The sequence below is a fragment of the Camellia sinensis genome, chromosome 15, assembly GCF_055761805.1.
Source record: "Camellia sinensis isolate YWXY chromosome 15, ASM5576180v1, whole genome shotgun sequence".
Lineage (NCBI taxonomy): Eukaryota > Viridiplantae > Streptophyta > Magnoliopsida > Ericales > Theaceae > Camellia > Camellia sinensis.
Genome location: NC_138975.1, coordinates 100,180,205 through 100,202,639, shown reverse-complemented (window position 1 = coordinate 100,202,639; position 22,435 = coordinate 100,180,205). Strand labels below are relative to the sequence as shown.

Genomic DNA, 22,435 nt, shown 5'->3' with positions numbered 1-22,435 from the left:
ATTATGTTCAGTACTGTTTTACCCAACGAACAGCTCGAACGAAACAAGAACGACCGAGAATGTTAATGCAAGATAGATAAACTTATAAAATGATGAAGTATACGTTATACTTGAAGAAAAACTTTCAAGTTCAATAGCGTTGATGATGGTAATGAAGATGACAAATTCAAGATTTAAGATGATTATGAAAAATAATAGATTTAGGGTTTATGCTAGTTGGTTATAAAAAGTAATAGGTTTAAGATTTATAAATATGAAATGCGTATAGTTAGAGTTGGAGGTGAGGGGTGAATGTCCAATATTATAGAATATTAGTGAGTGTTCTATTTAATAATATCTGAAAGAAATAAGAGAGTGTAATGAAAGAAATAAGAGAGTGTAATGAAAGAAATAAGAGAGTGTAAGAAATCTCTTGAATCTATTATCTGACAGAGGAAGAGGAGACTCCTATTTATAGGAGCTATTGTTTACAACATCATTATGTTACATTACATAAAATATTAGAAAGTGGCCGAAAGCAGCCAAAAGGCATCTGAGTGTGTTAATATAATATATATATATACATATTAATATATGTTACATTATATTAATATATGTTAACAGCCCCTCTCAAACTCAAGGAGGACAAACATCAACCAACTGGAGTTTGGAGACAAGGTCAACGAAGCGGCCAGGAGAATGAGCTTTGGTGAAGATATCAGCAGGTTGATCAGCAGAGGAGATTGGATGGAGATGAACAGTACCACGAGTGACGTGTTGATGAATAAAATGACAGTCAATCTCAATGTGCTTGGTGCGATCATGAAAAACATCATCGTGAGCAATTTGAAGAGCACTTTGATTGTCACAAAAGAGGGCGGTAGCGCCAGAAGGGGAAACGCCCATGTCAGCAAGAAGCCAACGAAGCCAGAGAAGCTCCTGAGTAGTATCAGCAAGAGCACGATATTCGGCCTCAGTACTGGAGCGAGCAGTAAGAGATTGTTTCTTGCTGCGCCAAGAAATAAGAGAATCACCCAGAAAAAAGCAAAACCCAGTAGTAGAGCGGCGGTCAATAGGATCGCCAGCCCAATCAGCATCAGAGAAAGCACGAAACTGGAGAGAGGAGCGGGCGGAATAATGAAGACCATGAAACATGGTGCCTTTGAGATAGCGAATGATACGAATTAATGCAGCATAATGTGTGGTACGAGGAGCCGACATAAACTGGCTGACAATATGGACGGCATAGGCAATATCAGGACGAGTAACAGTGAGATAGACAAGACTGCCAACCAGCTGACGATATAGAGTAGCATCAGAGAGAAGAGTGCCATCAAGAGGTGTAAGACGACTCTGAGGCTCCAGGGGAGTTGAGGCAGTCTTGCAATCGGTAAGACCAGCACGGGTGAGAAGATCAGATGTGTACTTAGCCTGAGAGAGAAAAGAACCTGTGGAATCATGGAAGATTTCAAGACCTAAGAAATAGCTGAGAGGACCAAGGTCTTTCATCTCGAAATGATGGCTAAGAAATTGTTTAAGATGAAGAATACCATTGACATCATCACCGGTGATAATCATATCATCCACATAAAGAAGAAGCAAAGTGGTTCCTTGAGCAGTTTTGCGGATAAAAAGTGTAGTATCATAAGAGCTGGAGGTGAAACCACAGTCATGAATAGTAGAGCTGAACTTGGCAAACCAAGCGCGGGGAGCTTGTTTGAGACCATATAAAGCACGTTGAAGTTTGCAGACTTTATGAGGTGGATAAGTAGACCCAGGGGGAGGTTGCATGTAGACCTCCTCAAGAAGAACACCATTAAGAAAGGCATTTTTCACATCCATTTGATAAAGATCCCAGTGTCGGTTAGTAGCAACTGCAATGAGGCTGCGAACAGAGGTGAGACGAGCAACAGGAGCAAAGGTCTCCTCATAGTCAATACCATATTCTTGATTGAAGCCTTTAGCAACAAGGCGAGCTTTATAGCGCTCAATAGAGCCATCAGAACAGGTTTTGATTTTGTATACCCATTTACAGCCAATGGCAGTCTTGCCAGGAGGAAGATCAACAATGTCCCAAGTGTGAGTTTTGTCTAAAGCCTGTAATTCATCAGTCATAGCTTGCTGCCAAAGAGGATTAGAGCGAGCCTCCCGATAGGAGGTGGGTTCATAAGTAGAAAAAGCAGTAGAACCAACAATAAAGTCACGAAGACGAGTAGAAGGTTGGATTACCCGGTGTGGTCGAACAGGAGGAGGAGGAGCTAGAGGAAGAGACTCAACAGGGGGTGAAGAGTCCGAGGGAGCAAGATCAGGACCATCAGAGCTGGCAGGTGCTTGAGAAAGACCAGTAGGCAAGGCAGTCTCAAGAGAGTCAGGCATGGGCAGTGGAGGAAGCTCATCAGAAAACAAATCTGCAGAAGGGTTAGTAAAACACAGAGAGGGTGAGGGCACGGATAAACGGAATTGAGAGAGGGAGGAAAACATTGTGTGTTCCCAAAAGACCACATGACGAGAGATACGGAGACGCTGGGAGAGAGGATCCCAACAGCGATACCCTTTATGTTCAATACCATACCCCAAGAAGCAACAAAGGCGAGAACGAGGTTCAAGTTTGGTACGTTCATGAGGTTGGAGAAGAACAAAACAGGCAGAGCCAAAAACCCTAAGGGTGTCATAAGGGGGACGGGTGCCATGTAAACGCTCATATGGAGTGTGATTATGAATGACCGGTGTAGGGATACAATTGATAGTGTAAGCAGCAGTGAGAGCGGCTTCACCCCAAAAATTTTCTGGACAAGAGGAAGAGAGAAGGAGGGCTTAAGTAGTGTCAAGTAGATGCCGATGTTTTCGTTCAGCACGACCATTTTGTTGGGACGTACCTGGACAGGAACGATGAGGTTGAGTACCATGACTCCTAAGGAAGGAAAGAAAGTCAAAATCTTTATATTCCATGGCATTGTCGGAGCGGAAAATCTTGATAGTTTTAGAAAATTGGGTTTTAACCATTGCAGCAAAATTGTAATAAAGTTGTTTGAGTTCAGAGCGATTTTTCATAAGAAACAACCATGTAAAACGAGAAAAATCATCTATAAAAACAACAAAATAACGTACGCCTCCCATAGTAGGAGTAGGAGAGGGTCCCCAAATATCAGAATGAATGAGATCAAAGGGCGCAAGAGAAACAGAATCACTTTTATTAAACAACAAAGCAGGTTGTTTTGCAAGTTGACAGGACACACAATTGAAAGCATCAGAACTTACAGTACCCAAATGACCACTAGAAATTAAAGACTTCAAACGACCAACAGAAAGATGGCCCAAACGATAGTGCCAAAGCTGAAAATGAGATAAAGGAGGAGCAGTGGTAGCAGTGGTAGGAGCAGTGATTTGAGAGGAATCCGGAACATGAAGATGGATAAGTTCGTAGAGACGTCATTGCTTACGGCCTATCCCAAGAGTTTGCCTGGTCCGAGGGTCCTGCACCAAACAACCAGTATGGGAAAAGGTAACAGTTAGACCTTGCTCACATAATTGACTAATGGAGATAAGATTTAAAGTGAGAGCAGGCATAAGATATACATGGGATAAAGATAAGTGAGAGGTGGAAACAGACCCAACATGGCTTACAAACAGAAGAGACCCATCAGCAGTATGGATAGAAGGAACATGAGGAGTCGAAGAGAGAGGAGTAAAAATAGTAGGATCAAAGGTCATGTGATTACAACAAGCGGAGTCAAAGTACCAGGAAGTGTTACCTGCGGTGGTAGACAAAGCAGTAGATGGAGGAGTACCGGAATGCTGCCAGAAATGTTGAAACATGGCGTCAACATCGGTATGAGAGAAGACCGGAGTGGAAGGATCTACAGGGACAGAAGAAGGTGAATCTTTGGAGGCGGCAGCAGCAGTGCGTGGAGCAGGCATGTTTTTAAATGGAGTCCCAGAACGGTGAGAGTTGCTGCGGGAAAAATTCCCGGTGGAAGGACCATGGCGAGAGGCACGGGTAGGATTGCGGAAGCAATCTTGTTGGAGATGACCGGGGCCAGTCTTGTTGCAAAATCGACAAAGACGAACGGGACAATGAACCAGAAGATGAGTCGATAGAAGATTGCGGTTGTGACAATAGTTGCAGGTAGTGGACCGCTGTGGTGAAGGAGAACTCCTAATCTGGGGAGTAGCAAGAACAGAGTCCACAGGGTGTGGATGGAGAGTACCAAACCTGGTTTCCTCGGACAGGAGTTCAGAAACGGCTTGCTCAAGAGTGGGTAAAGGAGTGCGATGTAGGAGAGATGCGTGGACGGGCTCCAAACGAGGAGTGAGAGCCATGAGAAACTGAACCAAGCGCTGTTGGTCACGGTAGGTAGTAAACAAGGCAGCATCCTCAGTATGAGGCCATGGAGGCTCAGAAAGAGCGAGTTGATCCCAAACATAATACATTTGGGAGAGGAAATCATTAATGGTCTGAGTGTTTTCTTGGCGTATACGGTGAAGATGACTCAGAAGCTGATATTGGTGAGCAAGACCGGTAGTCTGATAGCGTTCTTGCAAAAAATCCCAGATGGCCTTGGCTGGAGAGGAAGCAGACTCAAGTTGGAACCTACCAAACTGAAGGCTGATGGAGGTAATAGAAGTATTGCGAAGCCAGGTGATGATCTGATAGTTTTTACTATCCCAATCTTCTAGTCGGTCGATATATTTGGCAGCGGAGTCTGTGACAGCGGATTTCGTGGTTGCTGGGACTGGTTTGCACACATCCCCAGTAATGATACGCCAAAGTTTCTTGCCTTTGAGGAAGCCAGACATGGCTTGTGCCCAAAGGACATAATTAGTCCCGTCAAGAATAACAGAAATAGGGTGATTAGAGGAATCTGGGCGATCCATGAGGGAAAAATAGCACAATGGAGGTAGATTCTGGAAAAAAAAAAAGGGATACAGATGAAATGCAATCTGCAGAAAAAAATATGTTGGAAGAAGAGGCTAGGCAGAAAACCTGTGCTCTGATACCATGAAAGAAATAAGAGAGTGTAATGAAAGAAATAAGAGAGTGTAAGAAATCTCTTGAATCTATTATCTGACAGAGGAAGAGGAGACTCCTATTTATAGGAGCTATTGTTTACAACATCATTATGTTACATTACATAAAATATTAGAAAGTGGCCGAAAGCAGCCGAAAGGCATCTGAGTGTGTTAATATAATATATATATACATATTAAGCAGCCGAAAGGCATCTGAGTGTGTTAATATAATATATATATACATATTAATATATGTTACATTATATTAATATATGTTAACAATATCTTTTAATATAATTTTATTTTAAGATATAATTGTAATAAAAAAAAAATTATAAAATATAAAATCTAAAAAATTTTGACAGGGCTAATAGCACCCCTCGTTCCAAAATAGACCACAATCGGCCAAGCAAACATTCCCTTCAAGTTTTCTCGTCAATGAACCTGTATGTAACCTTCTTCAAGACGACGTCGTTCCGTTTGCCAGCGTCGTGTTTGGATGTTATCATTTTCGTTTTCGCTGAATTTCCTCTACTTGGTTTCTCTCTCTCTCTCTCTCAACTCTGCTATCGGCTGCAATGGCGTTCTTACTGAGCAAAACCACTATTCTCTCTCCTTTACGCTCTCATTCTCTGGTATTTCTTCTCTGTCTCTCTCTTTCTCTCTACATTTATACATATGCTATATAAATCATTGTTTGCTGCATTGTACTTTGATTGTTTGTTTGTTTTGAAATAACATTCTCTATCTAAATCTTGCTTTCAATTGATCACGAAACTGAGCAGCACAAGACCCAGGAGGACTCGCTATCTCTGTCGCGACGTGGATTCCATATCCAACCAGGTCTTCGCGAGAACGCGGTGATTGTTTCTTCTCTTGTTTTATTTATTTATTTATTTATTTTTTTAACTTCTCTTCGATTGCTTGATACCCTATTATTATTCAATGCAACCTTGATTCATTTAGATCGTCCCTTTTCGTTAAAAAATTGTATTGTATGTGGTGAAAAATCAAGAGATTCGGTCAAAATAGTTGTGATCCGTGAAAGCAACTGGACTACAGAATCTTAAAAAAGGGCTTTTGAAAATGGGAAAGAAGTTTGTGATTGTGTTTTTTGAGGCTGTTTCATTCTATGCATACTCAACTAGAATCATACTATCAATTCAATTTTTTGGCTTTTTTTTTTTTTTTTTTTTTTTTTTCTTTTAGGCTCCATTTGTTTTTACACACACACACACATACACAAAAAAAAAAAAAAATTTCTTATAAATTGATTTTACACTGAAAAAATGTTTTTGTTTTTATTTTTTTGGTGTTTGCTTGACATTTGAAACATAAATATTTTATTGCCTAAAAGAGAAATTTTGGTTTAATAAAGTGTAATTTATGACGTTTTAGTGAGTTAAAATATTTATTTGAAAATGTTAAATGTATTAAAAAGGTTGTGGGTGAGAGTCAATTTAAAATTGACATACGGAATTTTTAAATATAAGTAATTTTTGTAAAGGATGCAAAAATATTTTTTTTTAAAAAAATGTTTTACTTGCTTTTGTTCAACCAAACAACGGAAAATGAGTAAAATATTTTACATCAAAACAAGCGGATTATAGTCAACTGAATGAAAATAAGAAAGAGCAAAGATAGAATGAAAGAAAACAAAGAAACGGGCAAAACAGCTTACTGTTGTTTCACTTTCCTAATTTTTCTCCTAGTGTATCAAGGTCACGAGTTAAGGGCGCCATGAAATATAAGCTCAGCTTCATTTGATCACTCTTTACGAGCTCAAAATAAGTAGGCACACCAAATACGGGCATGTTTGTGATACTTCAACATTATGCACATTTTATTAATAAAAATATTTAGCCTTCTTTAAGTACTTTAATTTTTTGGATGCCGGTTCTCCCAATTTCGAGACTTGTATAGTACAAGATATGCATTACAGTTTGTCATTGGTTGAACATATATAAGTTATGATGTGAATGGCTTCTTCATAGGGTATTGATCCTTGTTCAACTTGTAGCCCCAATGAAATAAGTTAGATTATTATGGGGGAAATAGAGATCAAGGAGGGGGCTAATAAGATTGAGGACATTGAGTCTTGGGTTTTGAATTTAAAAAATGCTCTTTCTTTCCCTATTGACAATGATGGAGTCAGTTAACTTCATAAACTTTTGGAAGGTACTGGAATGACTTTGGTAAAGAGCGCTAGGGGCGGGGTTAAGTTTAGAGGGGTCAACAAAGTTGAAAAAAATGAAAGTAGTAATAGGAAGGGATTGAGAGAGCTTAAAAATCTAGAGTCAAGGCTTAATCGTGATGGTGTATCAAGGTTGGAAAGGGATAAAAGTATGTTTTAATGAAGATTGTCAATTGGTATGTGAGAGGACTACGGTCTAGGGCTAGAATAGCAGTGGTGAAAGAGGTGGTAGCCAAAAATTGTCTGGACATTGTTGAATAATATTTGGGGCATTAGATTTAGGACTTGGGCTACGGTGCCTTCTGTTGGTAGATATGCTGGAGTCTTAATTGCATGGGATGAGTGATTGAGAAGAAAGTTGTAGGAGAAAACTTTAGTATCTTTGTCAAGTTTAAGAATTTGAACGGGAAAGGAATGGTGGTGAAGTAGCACACACTGACACTGACACTGACACTGACACTGACACTGACACTGACACTGACACTGACACTGACACTGACGTGATGTGACACTGACACTGACACTGACGCTGACATGCCGACGTGTTAATTTAGAAAAATGGACATGACAAGTCCAGGACACGTTAAATATTTATATTTTTATAAATTTATTGGATGTAAAATGTTGAATAGTTTATTCGAAGGTAATGAAAAAAATAACTTAAAACTAATTAAATTAAACATACATATATTTCATAAATTGAACATCAAAATATCATTTACGTAACAATTACAATCTAAAAAATACAAAACAATTGTAGAATATAGAAATATACAAGATGTATTTATCTTGTAAGCGTTTCAAAACATATTTAGAGTGAATAAGTTGTATTTCAAATAATGAAGAACATTGTTAGTATAAAGAGATTCATCACATGCGTTTTGTTTGGAGGGTTCAAGAAATGCCGCCGAATTGTTCGAGAAGTGTTTGATATTATGGATTAATATTTTTAATTAAGACACGTTGAAAAAGTGTCAAATACACTTTTTAGGAGTGTCCACAGAGTGTCATGTCCGACATGACACACCTCCTCTATAGAAGTGTCCGTGCTTCTTAGGGTGGTTGTAAAGAATCTATAGGCCAAATATTTCTAGGTTAAGGGAGTCATTGTGGGATGAACCTAGGAGTCTTTTTGCCCTTTGTTCTCCAAATTGGTGTTTAGGGGGGACTTTAATCCTATTAGAGTGTTATCTGAAACAGTAGGAGGGTTATGAGAGCAAGAGGGATATTGATTCTTTCATAAGGGATGTGGTATGATCGACCCTCCTTTGTTGAATGCTTCATTTACTTGGTTTGATTTTGACAATTTGGTTTGCAATAGGTTGGATAGATTTTTATTTTCATTAGGGTTGCTAAGGGTTGTTCCCTAGTGTGAGGCAGGCGGAACTTCATAGAGTGCTTTCTAATCGTCCAATTGTCCTTTTTAGTGGGGTCCTGGTCCCTTTAGATTTAAGAATATGTGGTTGGATCGTCCTTTGTTCAAAAAGAATTTTAGAGATTGGTGTGTGAATTGGAAGATTCATTGGTGGGAGGATTCATGAGTAAGTTGAAGAAGAGAATGGTGAATGACGTGTGGCGGAGGTTGCGGGGAGCACTCCTTTTCTCCAAGTTGAGGTTTGCAAAGTCCTCTGCATTCCACCTATGTCCCAAATCTTCGTTTAGGTTCTCCAAAGGTGCTTGTATAATGGAAACATGGTGGTCTAGATATCTAGAGCCGGTTTTTGGGAGAGGATGTTGATGCGGATCCGTTCGTAGTACGGGAATAGCACTTACATTGTCTGGCGTGCGGACCTCCTCAAATTGAAGCAAGTTTCTTGGTTGAACAAGAAACAAGTGTAGAGTGGCAGTATCATGTGGATAACTGGGTTTGCTAATTCTTGGTACCATCCCCTGCTTACACCCTGAAGCTTTTCTGGTACTTCAATGACGGTGTTTGGGGATACTGGGTGTTAGACCCAGGGGGAGTCGAAGAGCAAGTATTGGAATCACCATGGAGGCATGGCTAGCATTCTTTGGAAAGTATTCGCACACTGTGTGGAGGCGAGTTGGATTGGAGCTCGAAGCTCTGGAGTTGGGAGCCTTATTGCTAACTAGTCGCCAAATAGTGTTAGGTCGCTGTCCTTGTCCTCCGAAAGCCATTGTTGAGAAGATGCGTTGTTACAGTTAAGAGGAGAGTGTTACTAATGGAGTCGGGGTTTGCTTGAGTTTTTGGTTGTATGTTCTGCATTGGGTTTTTGCTTTCTTATAAAGAGATTGCATCGGGAAGGAGGAGATGTGTTTATTAGCTTTTGCAGGTTTATGGAGAAGTTGGGAAGGAGCGATTGATGGAGGAGACAACTCATCGGTTCTATTCATAATTGCTGGTTTGGAGTGACCAATAGTAACTGTAGATTTGGAGCTACTCATGGTAGCTGCTAAGTTAGAAACTGCTCAGGTTGTAGCTAGTGATAGCTTCAGCCAATGAGCGATGAAGAGTTTAAGGTTTGTCAGCACTTTTTGTTGTCTCGAGGCCTCTGTAGCCATGAGTTGTTGCATTTGTTTTTAATGCTTCCACAGAGCATGGAGGGTTTTTTGATTAATTAAGGTTTCTACCTTGGGAAGGCACAATCTCAATTCTCTCTCTCTCTCTCTCTCTCTCTCTATATATATATATATATATTTTAGAAGTCTATTCAAAGATTGTATTTTCGGTTGCTAGAACTCGTCGGGAGTAGTTCCGTTTCGGAGAGCCATTCGAGCTGTCAACTCGTCGGGAGTAGTTCCACTTCGGGGAGCCATGCAAGCCGAGGGGACGGCGATTTCTACTTAGAGGATTGCTTATGTGCCGTGTACCAATGAAAAGGGGGTCATCTGAGTTGGCCTCCTTTTGGATATTCTATATGCCCAGAGCGCCATTGGGAGTATGTGTGCCCAGTTCCTTTGATAATCCTTGAGAGTTCTCAAAAGGATTCTAAGGAGTGTTTTGTTAGTTGTCTCAACTTTCCTATTCCCTTGGGGGTAGTAAGGCATTGACTTACAGTGCATAATGTCGTAGGAGGCAAGGAGTTGTTCGACTTGACGGTGGACAAAAAGGGTCCCATTGTCTGAAAGAATCACCTTGGGGATACCAAAGTGACATATGATGTATCCTTGAATGAAGTTGGAGACCGTTGCTCCGGTGACCTTCTTAAGGGGTATGGCTTCTACCCATTTAGTGCAAGTCTCCGTAGCGGCCACAATCCAGATGTGTCCCCTTGATGGTGGAGAGATGGGGCCAATAAGATCCGTAGCCAAAGTATGGAAAGGCCATGGTGAGCTTGAGCTATGTAGATCAGTGGCTGGGGTGTGGATGAGGTTTCCATGGAGTTGGCAAGGTTTGCACTGTTTGGCATACGCTTTGGCATTTGCCTCCGATAGGCCAATAATACCCTATATGTAGGAGATGTTGGAATAGTTTGGCTCCACCTTGGGGCTTTGAGCCGTGAAGCTCCAAAGCCTTAGGGATTTCTGCTCCTAACAGGCAATGCAAAGGCTTTATGTTGAAGCCGTGCCTAAAAAATTGCCCTTCTAGAAAGAATTTCGGAGCTCGCTTCTTGACTATTGCAGCCGTTGGGTGATTTGGCAGCAATGATTTCTCCTTGAGTTAATCAATGTACAACTGACGCCAATCGGGGGTGATTTCTATGAAGTTGCATTTAGCTTTTGGAGGGAATTCTTGGCATTTGGTGCGCTTCCCTTGAAGGTCATTTGCTTCCTTGGCCATCGTGGGCCAATAATATCCTCGTTATTGTTACCTCCTGTAAAGGCTTACGTCTCCTGTCCCGCAAGAGCGATCGTGAACCATCTCCAGCTTGGACTTAGCTTCAATAAGGTCGATGCAGCGTGCCAACAAAGCAAGGTTGTTAAAATCGGGATCTTATGTGAGATCATTGGAAGAGACTCGTGGATTGGATTGTAGAATCAGATCGAGGATCGTAAGATTCTACTTTCAATATAAAATAAAATAGAAAATTATCAATAATGATAATATATGTTACGTAATTTTAAAAAGATGAAAGAAAATAATAAATTTGATATAATGCATTTTTTATGTTAACATAAATTAGAAAAAACGCTTGAAAAAAGAGTTTATAGTCAAATTTTTTATATAGATATATACATATACATACACATATATAAGAAATAAATAATGACAAACAAAAATGAATAGGATCGGGATCGTAGTGGAATTGGGATCGTATGCAATTCTACACAATTTTATGAATAGGATCATAGTCACTTTAAGATCCTGCTAAATTTAAGATCCTAGTGTGATCCGGATCGTTTGGCCCAATTGAAGTCGTAGCATCATAAGATCCTACAATCCAAATCGGGATTCTAATAACCATGCAACAAACCACCAAGCCTTCTGTAGTAAAGGACTCCTTGGTAAATTGTAAAGTGCTTGGTTTTTGCTCAAAGGTAGTTTACAACTCGTAATGAAGGACATGATCTTGCTCGTGAGGGTAATGAAATTATACGTGAGGCTAGCAAATGGAGTCCTAAACTAACTGTTGCTTGTGAGGTATGGAAGGAGATCAAATTTGAATTCCTAGCAATGGATACTTTGTCAATAATTACCGGCGCAGGGCTCATCAATAATTGGGGTTCTCCAATCAGTGGGTTGTTCTTCTGGAAAGAGGGTTGTTACCTACGTTACACGGCCTCGAGTATGTGTATTTGGTATGGGTGCGTATCTAGGGATCGGGCACTTCAAAACTAAAAATTGAGGATGCGTGAATATGGATCCAAACGGGAATACGTGTACGGGGATACGTTAAATATTTAATTTTTTAAATATATTTATTATATAAAGACGAGTTAAATAATTATTTTTTAAATATATTTATTATTTTTATCTTATGTATTATTTTTGTTGATAATATTTTTAATTTATCTATATAATTGATTTTTTTTACTTTTAATTGACATATATATTATAAATAACAAAAATATAATAAGGGTTGGCTTGACATACCCCAAATAATCTAAAAAGGCAAAAAGTTATTAAAAAAGTTAAAAAGTTATCACTATTCACCAAAAAATAAAAATAAAAAAATTAATTTTACACAAATTATTACAACTCAGTCTGACGTCCCACAGACTTTTGTTGATTTTTTTGAAAAAATTGAAAAGGCGGGGTGCACAAACAACACGGTGTTGTTCGGTCTGTGGAAGCCCATTACGGGTCCCGTTTTGATAATCTGAACCGTTCAATGTGTAGAACTCGTTGAGTGCTATATGCCTGTAAAAAAACACGTTAATCAGATATCACTAACTACATAATCAAATCAGTTTTGTATAAAAAAATTGGTGTTATAGTTAACGGTTGAAAAAAAAACTAATCCGATCAGATAGCTATCGATATCCGATCAACGTGATTTTTTACAAGCATATAGTACTCGACGAGTTCTACATATTGAACGGTTCCAATTAGCAAAACGGGACTTGTGGTGGGCCCCCACGGGCTGAACAGCACCGTCCATTGCAATGCCCAAAAAGGAGGCAACCATTTCTTATATCAAATCACTCTGCCCAGACGGTACGGGCCATACTGCCTACTCTCCCTAACTTCTCTTACACATTAATTTATACAATTTTTTAATACACATTTTTTCGTAAAAGGTTAACCTAAACAACCATCTTTTTTTTCTCAACTTTTTTATCCAAAAAGTCAAAAAATGCACTTATTTAGAATATCCCAAACAACCCCTAAATAAAGAATAACAAATTATCTTAAAATAAATAAAAATTAGATAATGTACTTTATAGATTTTATTAGATTTTTTATTTTTTTTTATTATATATGATTTAATTAGATTATTATATAATTGGTAGGTGAATGCTAGCTGTTTTGATTTTTGACTGGTAGAAGATGAGTTTATTAACTTGTTGGTGACAACTTTTAAGAGCCAGTACACCTTTTCTTGGAAGACAAAAGGAGTTGCTCTCATTATATTATTTATGATAAATTATATTACATATATTACATATGATAAAGACTAATTAAAAAGAAGAGAGAGAGAGAGAGAGAGAGAGAGAGAGAGAGAAGAGAAGACGGATCGAGAGTGAGAGAAGAAAATAGAGAAAAGGGAGAAACGAAGTTGATCGAAATCGAGAGAAGGAAGAGGCGAAGATGATCAAGAGTGAGAGAAGAGAGAGAAGGAGAGAACGATCAAGAGTGAGAGTGAGAGCGAGAGAAGAGAGAGAATAAGACAAATCGGGAGAAGAAGATCGAAGCCCTAATCGCAGGTATGCGTTCTTCTTACTTTCGTATGCCGTATCCACTTCTTTCATGCCGTATCCCGGCCGAATTCCCTACTCATACCCGTGTTGTGTCGTGCTGTGCCGTGTCGACACGGGTACTTCACCAGAAATGACGAGTCCTTGTAACGTAGGTTGTTACTAAGCAACAGAAAGTGGAGCCCATGTGGTAATAGCTCTCCAATTACATTTTTATTAATTTGTGGGATCACCTTAGCTCTCTTAAGAGCACCTCCTAAATTTCCTCATCAATTTTTTTGGCCAAGTCTAGAGCTCGTATGATGGCTCACCAATTTTTGGGCTCTACAACAAAAATCTACTTCCATTAATTTTTGGCTCTCCTAAGGGGTAACTCTCCACTCCAAGATGGTGGAACCCAATGAAGTAGAGCTCTCCCTTGGTAGAGTTAGCTCCAAATAATTTTGGGATTTCACTTATTAAACAACAAATGGAAGAATTTCGCAAAAACAATAAAGCATGAAGATTACCTCGCAAGACAAGATCACAACCAACACAGCTTAACCAATTTGGAGCTCCTAAAACCTCGCGCTGCCAAAATAGGTAGTAGGGCTGTTCAAGGATCTGAATCGACCCACCCGACCTGCCCGGTCCGATCCAAAGCCCAAACGGTTGATTTCGATAGCTTAAACGGTCAGCAGTGGTTCCATAATCTTCAGAAAATTCAGTTGGTTGGCCGACATTGGTTTGTGAATTAGTTGACTCATCGAAACTGAACCGACCAAAATGTGTGCACTGATATTCTATGTGTCCTTCATGTATTAGATATTCAGATTAAATAATAGAGTTGAAGTACATCTTCCCAACAAAAAGTAATAAAAAATTAAATAAATGAGTCACCTGTCACTATTAAATTGAAAGTTGAAATTATAGAGATAAGTGTAAACTATTACACTTTTACTTTTGTCATTTTCATCTATCATCAGTGAGTCTCTCTATCTCTTCTTGATTTCTCCATCTCTAATTATTTATATATATATATTGAACCAACTCTTTCTCTCATCATAACTTTATGTTCATTCACATCTAGAGAATGCAAAAAGGGCACGACTCACTCTCTCTCTCTCTAGCTTAACTGTCTCCCTCATTATTTATTATTATTATTATTTTTTTTAATTAAGTCTTCTCTCAATACTTCATTCACACACACAAATTATGGATAACACAAACAGACGCCTTTCTCTCTCTCTCTCTCTCTCACAAACCTAACTATTTGCTTGCCTTAAAAAAGTTATGGAGAACATGAATACTGAGCCATTTCTCTCTACACAGACCCAACCTTTTCTGTTTCTCTTATGATCGACATGGCAGAGCCCTTTCACAAACCTTGTGACATCAACAATGGTGGAGACGGTGGTCATCTTCACTAACTCATCTCTCTAATCTCCTCTCTTAGATCTGTGTTTGGCTAATCGATGGTAGCGGTGGTCGCAATTGATTGTAGCAGTGGTTGATTGATGGTGAAGAGAAATTCTTTCACTATCTCAGATTTCTGTGTGTATGGCCTTTTTGCGAAACCGTTTGAGACCGACTGGAAAAACCGAATGAAGGAATGGTCGATTTCAAAGGCAACGTTAGTCGACAACGGTTGATGGAAGCTTTCAATCGAATCAATTAATTCGAGTAACGGTTGAACGTGTGAACTCGGGCTGACCGACCCGTGAACACCCCTAATAGGTAGAGCTTGAATAAATTAGTAGAGCTCGATCGTGCTAGAGCTTAACTTCAACAAATTAACAAAATCAAAAGCCTCACCACAAAAGACAAATCGAGAGATCCAAACGCTAGTTCTACCTTTGTGAAGAGTCGATTACAATTCCATAAAGCTTGACCCAAAATGATGCAACTCTCCCCAACTATTCCGCATGCGAAAGAAAACTTCAAAACCCTAGAAGCCTCACCACAAAAGACAAATCGAAAAAGGATTACACAGAGAAAAGCAAAACCCATAGAAGGCCTGACGCTATCAAGGTAATAGCTCACCTCTTTTCTCCTTCAACAATTTCAGAGTTTGACCTACTTCCTTCCTTCTACCCAAGAACTCGATTGGCAAAGCAACAATATCAAAACCCTAAGCCTCAACAGCAAAACTAGAAATCAACCTCCAAAACTCACGACCCGGCTCAGCTAAGATGGTGTGAGTTGCTTCACACCACGCAGCTCTCTTGCATAGTTAGATTTGACTTCGTAGCTCATCGGTGGCATCTTTCTCCCCTCCATCTTCTCTCTAAAAGCTTTAACACAACTTGACAAAACCAAACTTAGAGAGAGAACATAAAAACTCAGAATGGAGAAAAGTTCAAATCACTTGCCAAGGGGTATAAAACAAAAGTACAATGCGGGTAGCGAAGTATAATGGGTAAAAGGGGAAGATGAGGGAAGTAAATGGAAAACACAAAGCTTCTATTTGATCAGATTCAAAATATATAGAGAATATATATTTATGCAAAAATATAAGCTCCCATAGAATATATATATATATATATATACTTATTGTCGCAAAAATGCAACATTCAAGCAAAACGATGAGTTCCAACAACTGAAAATACAATTCAAATACAGTTCTCAAATATATATATATAGTTTTTTAAAAGGCTTCAGGCACACCGAGGCGATAAGGTTTCCTATAGCCTAAGCGCGAGGCACAAGGCGAGGCGTGGCGCGGCGCGTGCCTCACCAAAGCGAGGCGCACGTAGTAAAAGCAAAGCAAAATTATAAAATAGGCAAACTTTTTAACATAACAAATATATGTAGTATATTAAAAATATAATATCCAACAAAAAGTATAAAGTATCACACTCACATCCATCAAAAACCTTATGTATGTACCTATTGAGACAATAAGTAGTGATTCAGTGTTTATTTTATTCTTTTTTTTTTTTTTTTGACAAGGAAAAAAAACAGAGAGATAACAGAGTAGAAGAAGAACAGAGTAGAACAGAGGAGGGGAAAAACTGAGGAGAAATAGAGAAGAAGAACAAAGGAGAAAAAAAATAGAGAGCAAGAGAAGAAGACCAGAGAAGAGAAGAGAAGAGAGAGAAGAAGACTAGAGAAGAGAAGAAGACCAAAAAAGTAAAGCAAAAAAAAAAAAAAACAGAGTAGAACAGAGGCAGAGAAGAAAACCAGAGAAGAGGAGGAGAGAGAAGGGAAGAAGAGTTGAACTAGAGAAGAGAATAATAAAGCCAAAAAAAAGAGTAGAACAAAGACACGGAAGAACCAGAGAAGAGAGAGAAGAGAAGAACCAGAGAGAGAAGAACTAGAGAGAGAAGAGAGGAACCAGAGAGACAAGAACCAGAGAAAAGAGCCAGGGAGAGAAGAGAGGAAGAGTCGTACCAGAGGAGACGAGAAGAGGAGTCGAACCTTCCTCATTGTCATCTTTTTCTTCTCTACTAGGGTATTTTTTAATGTTTTTGCCCTACGTTTTGATCATTTTATATTGTAAATGAGATGTTATTCCATGTGGGTATCCACATAGAAAACTAGATGTGTTGTTGGAGTGGAAGAAACGCGAAACGCAAAAGGTGCTCGCCTCATCGCCTCGATTGCGCCTCCTCTACGTCACCTCGTCTCGCCTTGTCATGCATGAGGCGCAGAGCTGTGCCTCGAGCTTAGGCGTGCACTTAGGTGCGCTTTTCAAGACACTGTATATATATATACATAGAAAATTGAGATTGTGCATCCCCAAAGTAGAATCCTTAATTAACAAAAAAAACCCTCCAATGCATTAAAAACAGATGCGACCACTCATGGCTGAAGAGGCCTCGAGACAAAAAAAAGTGTTGACAAACCTTAAACTCTCTAAAGTCAATTTATTCATTGGCTGAAGCTACCAACATCTACAAACTTAGTAGATATCATGAGAAGTTACAAACTTAGCAACTACCGTGAGTAGCTCCAAATCAGTAGCTACTATTGGTCGCTCCAAACCAGTAGCTATGAATAGAATCAGTAAGTTGTCCCCTCCATCAATCGCTCCTTCCTAACTTCTCCATAAACCTGCAAAAGCTAATAAACTCATCTCCTCTTTCCCGATGCAATCTCTTTGTAAGAAAGTAAAGCCCTAATGCAGAACATACAATCAAAAACTCATGCAAACCCCAACTCCATTGCCAGCACTCTCCTCCCAACTGTAACAAAGCATCTTCTCAACAATGTCTTCCGAAGGACGAAGACAACGACCTAACACTATTTGGTGACTAGTTAGCAACAGAGCTCCTAACTCCAGACCTTCGAGCTCCAATCCAACTCACTGTCGCCTAGTGTGCGAATACTTTCGAAGAATGCTGGCCATGCCCCCATGGCGATTCCAGTGCTTGCTCTTCGATTCCCTCTGGGTTCAGCACCCAGTATCCCCAAACACCGCCATGGAAATACGAGAAGAGTTTTAAGGTGCAATCAGGGAATGGTATTGGGAATTAACAAACCCGGCCATCCACATGACCGTCATGGAAATACGAGAAGAGTTTTAAGGTGCAATCAGGGAATGGTATTGGGAATTAACAAACCCGGCCATCCACATGATACCGCCACCCTACACTTGTTTCTTGTTCAACCAAGAAACCAACTTCACTTGGTAGGGGTCCGCATGCCAGGCAATGCAAGTGCTAATTCCACACTACGAATGGATCCGCATCAACATCCTCTCCCAAAGACCGGTGCTAGATGCCTAGACCACCATGTTTCCATTATACCAGCACCTTTGGAGAATCCAAATGAAGATTTGGGACTTGGGTAGAACATGGAGGACTTCGCAAGCCTCAACTTGGAGGAAAAGAGCACTTCGCGCAACCTCTGCACACTCCGCTCACCATTCTCTTCTTCAACACCGAAGGTGTTGCCTACCCTCCCTTCCTCCACCACTACGTGCATCTTCATTCTTTTGGGCACTTCCACGTCGTCATCGTCACAAACACAAAAAAAAAGAAGGAAATGAGGCTGAGTTCATGAGCCAAATCATGGGCTACCCTAATGCCAAAGCCATGAGTCCACTTCCAAAGGCTTGGAAAGAATGACATGAGGAATATGGTGCTTGTGGAATGAAGTCGAGATCTCCTGTGAAGTTGTGGAGATCTTGCGAAATGACGTCACTGCCAACAAACCCACAGCTTCGTCGGGCCAGCTCATGCCAGATGAAAATTAGAAATGTATATTCCTGATGAGTAATTGAAAATCTCCCTTGTATCCAAAAAGTCACATTTTATTATTTGCATGAGTTGACATTTTTGACATTTTTGACATTTTTTTACATGAGTATGTACAAACACTCTTCTAAGAGCATTTGTACAAGGGGGCATTAATGCGGGTATCTATATTGTGCTTGTCATGTGGCGAGCCCTACAAGCGTCACTCATCACCAGCACACATCTACATAGCAGACCTCTGAGGCACCATGATGAATTGGGGTTGTATGTCTAGCCTAAGCAGGGACATGCACACCACCAAGTATGAAGCAGACTTACGGCTCACCTAGAGCTCTCTATAGTCCTTTATGACTCATAATAAAAGTCTATTATTTGCCTACTTACCCCAGCTCAATGGCAATATAGTTAGACCCTTGCCTCACCTATGTTCACTTGGCTGCTTAGGATGAGTCTCCGGCTCACTCATGTACTCACCCACTAGGCAGCCTAGGTTGGGAGCAGGTTCTAGGCACTCCAGCTTGGGATCATTGAAGGATTGTGGATTAGAGGCTAAGACCTCGGGGTCATGTAACAGTCTCTCTGTAGTGACAGTTGCATCTTGACCAAGCTTAGAGAAAAGAGATGTTGACATTACATTCACATCTGATGCATATATAATACACCTTCCAAGACATCATATCTGCACCTGGAACCCCTATGATGCAACCTTTCCAAGGACCTAAATCATAGGACACATCTAGTAGGGTTGATATCATCTTGTTGAGTTAAGAACTTGCCACCTGTCTGTGGGTTGCTTGGGCTCCAATACTCCTGGAGTCTATATAATGGTTATCATAAATGCTGCCTAAAGCATAACAACAGTATCCACAACATATTTATCACAAAAATGTTCAAAGTCTCTCATTGCCACCCCTATCATCTCTGAGCTTGCTTTAGTCTTCTTCTTCTCCTCCACCTCCGGTGATCTCGGGCCGTTAAAGTGCCCACCATCTTCCCTGAGGTCAGCAACCAACTGCCTCTAACCTCACTTGCCCACAGTCCTACGACTGCTTCTTTTTGGTGGAGAGTCTTTTATTTGGTAGTGGTTGATTAGGTTATTCCATCCTCTTGTGAGCATTTACTTCGCATTGACCGTAGAGGCTTTGAATCAAATGGCAAGGCTCGGGCTCTTTTCAGATGTGTGATTAGTGCAGTTCTTTGGGTCTCACAGATTGAAAGGAACACTATAGTTTTTGAAGGGCAGAAAGATCTTGAAAGCATTTGGGAAATGATTTGTTTTTTGGCCTCTCCTTGGGTGTCCACGGCTCCTTTCAGAGGGCTTCCTCTTTTTTTTTTTAAAAAAAAATAAAAAAATTTTAGGGATTGGAGAGCCTTGTGTTGATTGTGAAATTGTTTTTTCATCTTTTTTTCTTTTCTTTCCCCTTTTTATTTTTTTTTTTATTTTTATAGTTCTCTATTCTTTTTTCCTTTTAATGTATATATATATATATATATTTGTGTGGATCAAAAAAGAAAAAATTTATAGCAGTTGCTTCCCAAGCTATATGTATTAGTATCTGTTTTCAAATATAGAATTTTAAATGATTCCTGATTTTGCATTTTGCTTTTGGTTTATATATCACAATATGATGGATTAATGTTTGACTTTTGGAGAAATCATTGTCATTTAAACCTTTGAATTTATGTGCGAATTTTGTTCTTATTACTCTGATTTCACAAAGTTTTCTAGTGGATCATCTCGAACTTATCTCATTACCTTGCAGCTATTGGCAGATGATCCATCATTAAAGCAGTTCAAATCACATAAGAAAAGTGTGTGGCGACTCAAAAGAGTTGGAGATGTTCTCACAATTGTTGTTGTAGCTGGTAAGCTAATGTAATTTCTGTAAGTTGGATTCACTGGTTTTATTAGTTTTTTCATGTACGACTGTTCTAAGAAAACTAAAAGAAATAATTGTATCCAGATGCCAGGATTCAGGAAATAAAACTTTTAAGCGTTTTTGCTTTGGTAAAGCTGAAGAATAACAAAAATTTCTTTTGACCAGTCGTAGCTTTGATAGTTTGATGATTTGTTACTTAAGACTTGGTTAAATTAGTTAATTTTACAAATTTTCCATATTGATTTGCTGATTACTCAGAAAGGAAATATTACAATTTTTTTTTTTCTAGTTAAATATTTAAAAATATGATTTAGAACTTTTTTGTTGTCGTCACTGGTCAGCCTTCTTGTCTTCATTTCCTTTCCTTTCTAATTCTTGATCAACTCCCTAGTCCTGAGATTTGATATATGTTCTTTGGGTGGGACTGAAATTGATATCAATTCAAAAAATCAGAACCTTGTTATCAAGAGCTGTATAACAAAATACGGTGCACTTATAGAGTGTAGGTGCACATTTAGGTGTTAAATTCATCTAATCTCTAATTCTGACGATGCTGGTGTATTATTGAATTGTTAGAAGTAGTTGACTTCTCTTATGTATGCCCTAGGGCAATAGAATATCTACATCATTGCAGAATATCTATATGACACAACAAATTTCTATACATACACTTATGGTTTCTAATGGTTTGAGGGATATTTCTTCTCTCTCAGGCACGTTTGGCAGTCGGCATGTTGTGTCTGATAGTAGAGGGTTTAGACACTTGTACCATAGGCCCATTTAATTTAAAGTTTTTTAGTTCTCGAATAGCTTGAAAACTTTGAGCTTTAACCAGCATGAGTAAGCATAATCAATAGCAAAACAAACTTGATACCATACAAGTAGAAATTTTCCAAAATTTACAGAATAACTCATTTTATCCACATCTTTCTTCGGTTTTGGAGAGGGACAATAAGAGTACAGTTCGTGCCCGTGAAACCTGTATTTCCAATCAATTCCATGTGATTAAATCATAATCATATCATTTTTTTCCTTACTGTCCCCTGCAACCGTGGCACTGCTAACTTTGTGATTGATTAAAATTGCTTGTTTCTCCTTTACTCTCTAAAGGATCTGGCTTGTATATTTAATTGCAAATTAATATGACTAGTTAAATTGACAAGAAGTATCCATGTTTCCTGCATCACAATGATAGGTTGCAGTCTTGCTTTGCTTTTCTTGAAAGTTCATTGAGCTTTTCTTATGCTTTTTTCGCTTCAGGATGTTGCTATGAGATTTATGTCAAAGCAGTAATGCGGGAAGAAGCTCAGAAACAAGCGAGTGGGAGTGCATGATGAAGTGTGTTTCTGTGGCATTTCTGTGATTATGTTGGCAATGACATTAGTCCTTTTTATGCTTTTGTTTCGGAATAACTCTAGAGGCACCGCATATTTCACATCCTATTCACAAACATTGCGGGTCCAACACACATGCATGAGTGGGACAGCCAATGTTTGTGACTGGGGTGTGAGAAATGGAGTGAAAAATGCAGTGTCCGTAGCGTCACTGTTTGTTTTGCCTTTGTAGTGTTAAACAAATAATCAGGGCAAAAGTCCCATTTTCAAGTTGTACCGAAAACTTAATGGATTTTCATTTCTATAATAGCTGTTATGTAGGTGTTGTATCATATGCTTTTGATGATTTTTTTTTTTTTTTTTTTTTTTTTTTTTTTTTAAATGGTGGACATTCAAAAGGAAACCCATCATATCATACCTACATTTTTTTATTTTTTATTTTTTTATGACTGGTGCTCCAAAGCAAAAAGGACAACAAATATTTATTTCCTACTATTGTTTTCAAGATGCTTCTGTTTTTCAAAAGTATAGATAATGTGGGTACCATTGGCATAGGTCTCTTTTCTCTAAGAAATCAGGCATTTTGATTGCTTGATT

General features: G+C 39.1%; 1 protein-coding gene across 1 annotated transcript; it reads left to right on the top strand.

Annotated features, from left to right (window-relative positions):
• Positions 1 to 5,357: 5,357 nt before the first annotated feature.
• LOC114315551 (succinate dehydrogenase subunit 7B, mitochondrial) lies at positions 5,358 to 22,170 on the top strand. The gene is made up of 4 exons (XM_028262151.2): positions 5,358 to 5,624; positions 5,775 to 5,849; positions 20,388 to 20,490; positions 21,765 to 22,170. The coding sequence occupies exons 1-4, from the start codon at positions 5,568 to 5,570 to the stop codon at positions 21,836 to 21,838; spliced, it is 309 nt and encodes a 102-aa protein (XP_028117952.2). The 5' UTR covers positions 5,358 to 5,567; the 3' UTR covers positions 21,839 to 22,170.
• The last annotated feature ends 265 nt before the right edge of the window (positions 22,171 to 22,435 follow it).

Bases quoted from the DNA above. Each gene is read 5' to 3' on its own strand.
- LOC114315551 (XM_028262151.2), top strand. From the start codon at position 5,568: ATGGCGTTCTTACTGAGCAAAACCACTATTCTCTCTCCTTTACGCTCT. The intron at 5,625-5,774 runs GTATTTCTTCTC...GAAACTGAGCAG, and splicing joins CTTTACGCTCTCATTCTCTG to CACAAGACCCAGGAGGACTC. The intron at 20,491-21,764 runs GTAAGCTAATGT...TTTTCGCTTCAG, and splicing joins CACAATTGTTGTTGTAGCTG to GATGTTGCTATGAGATTTAT.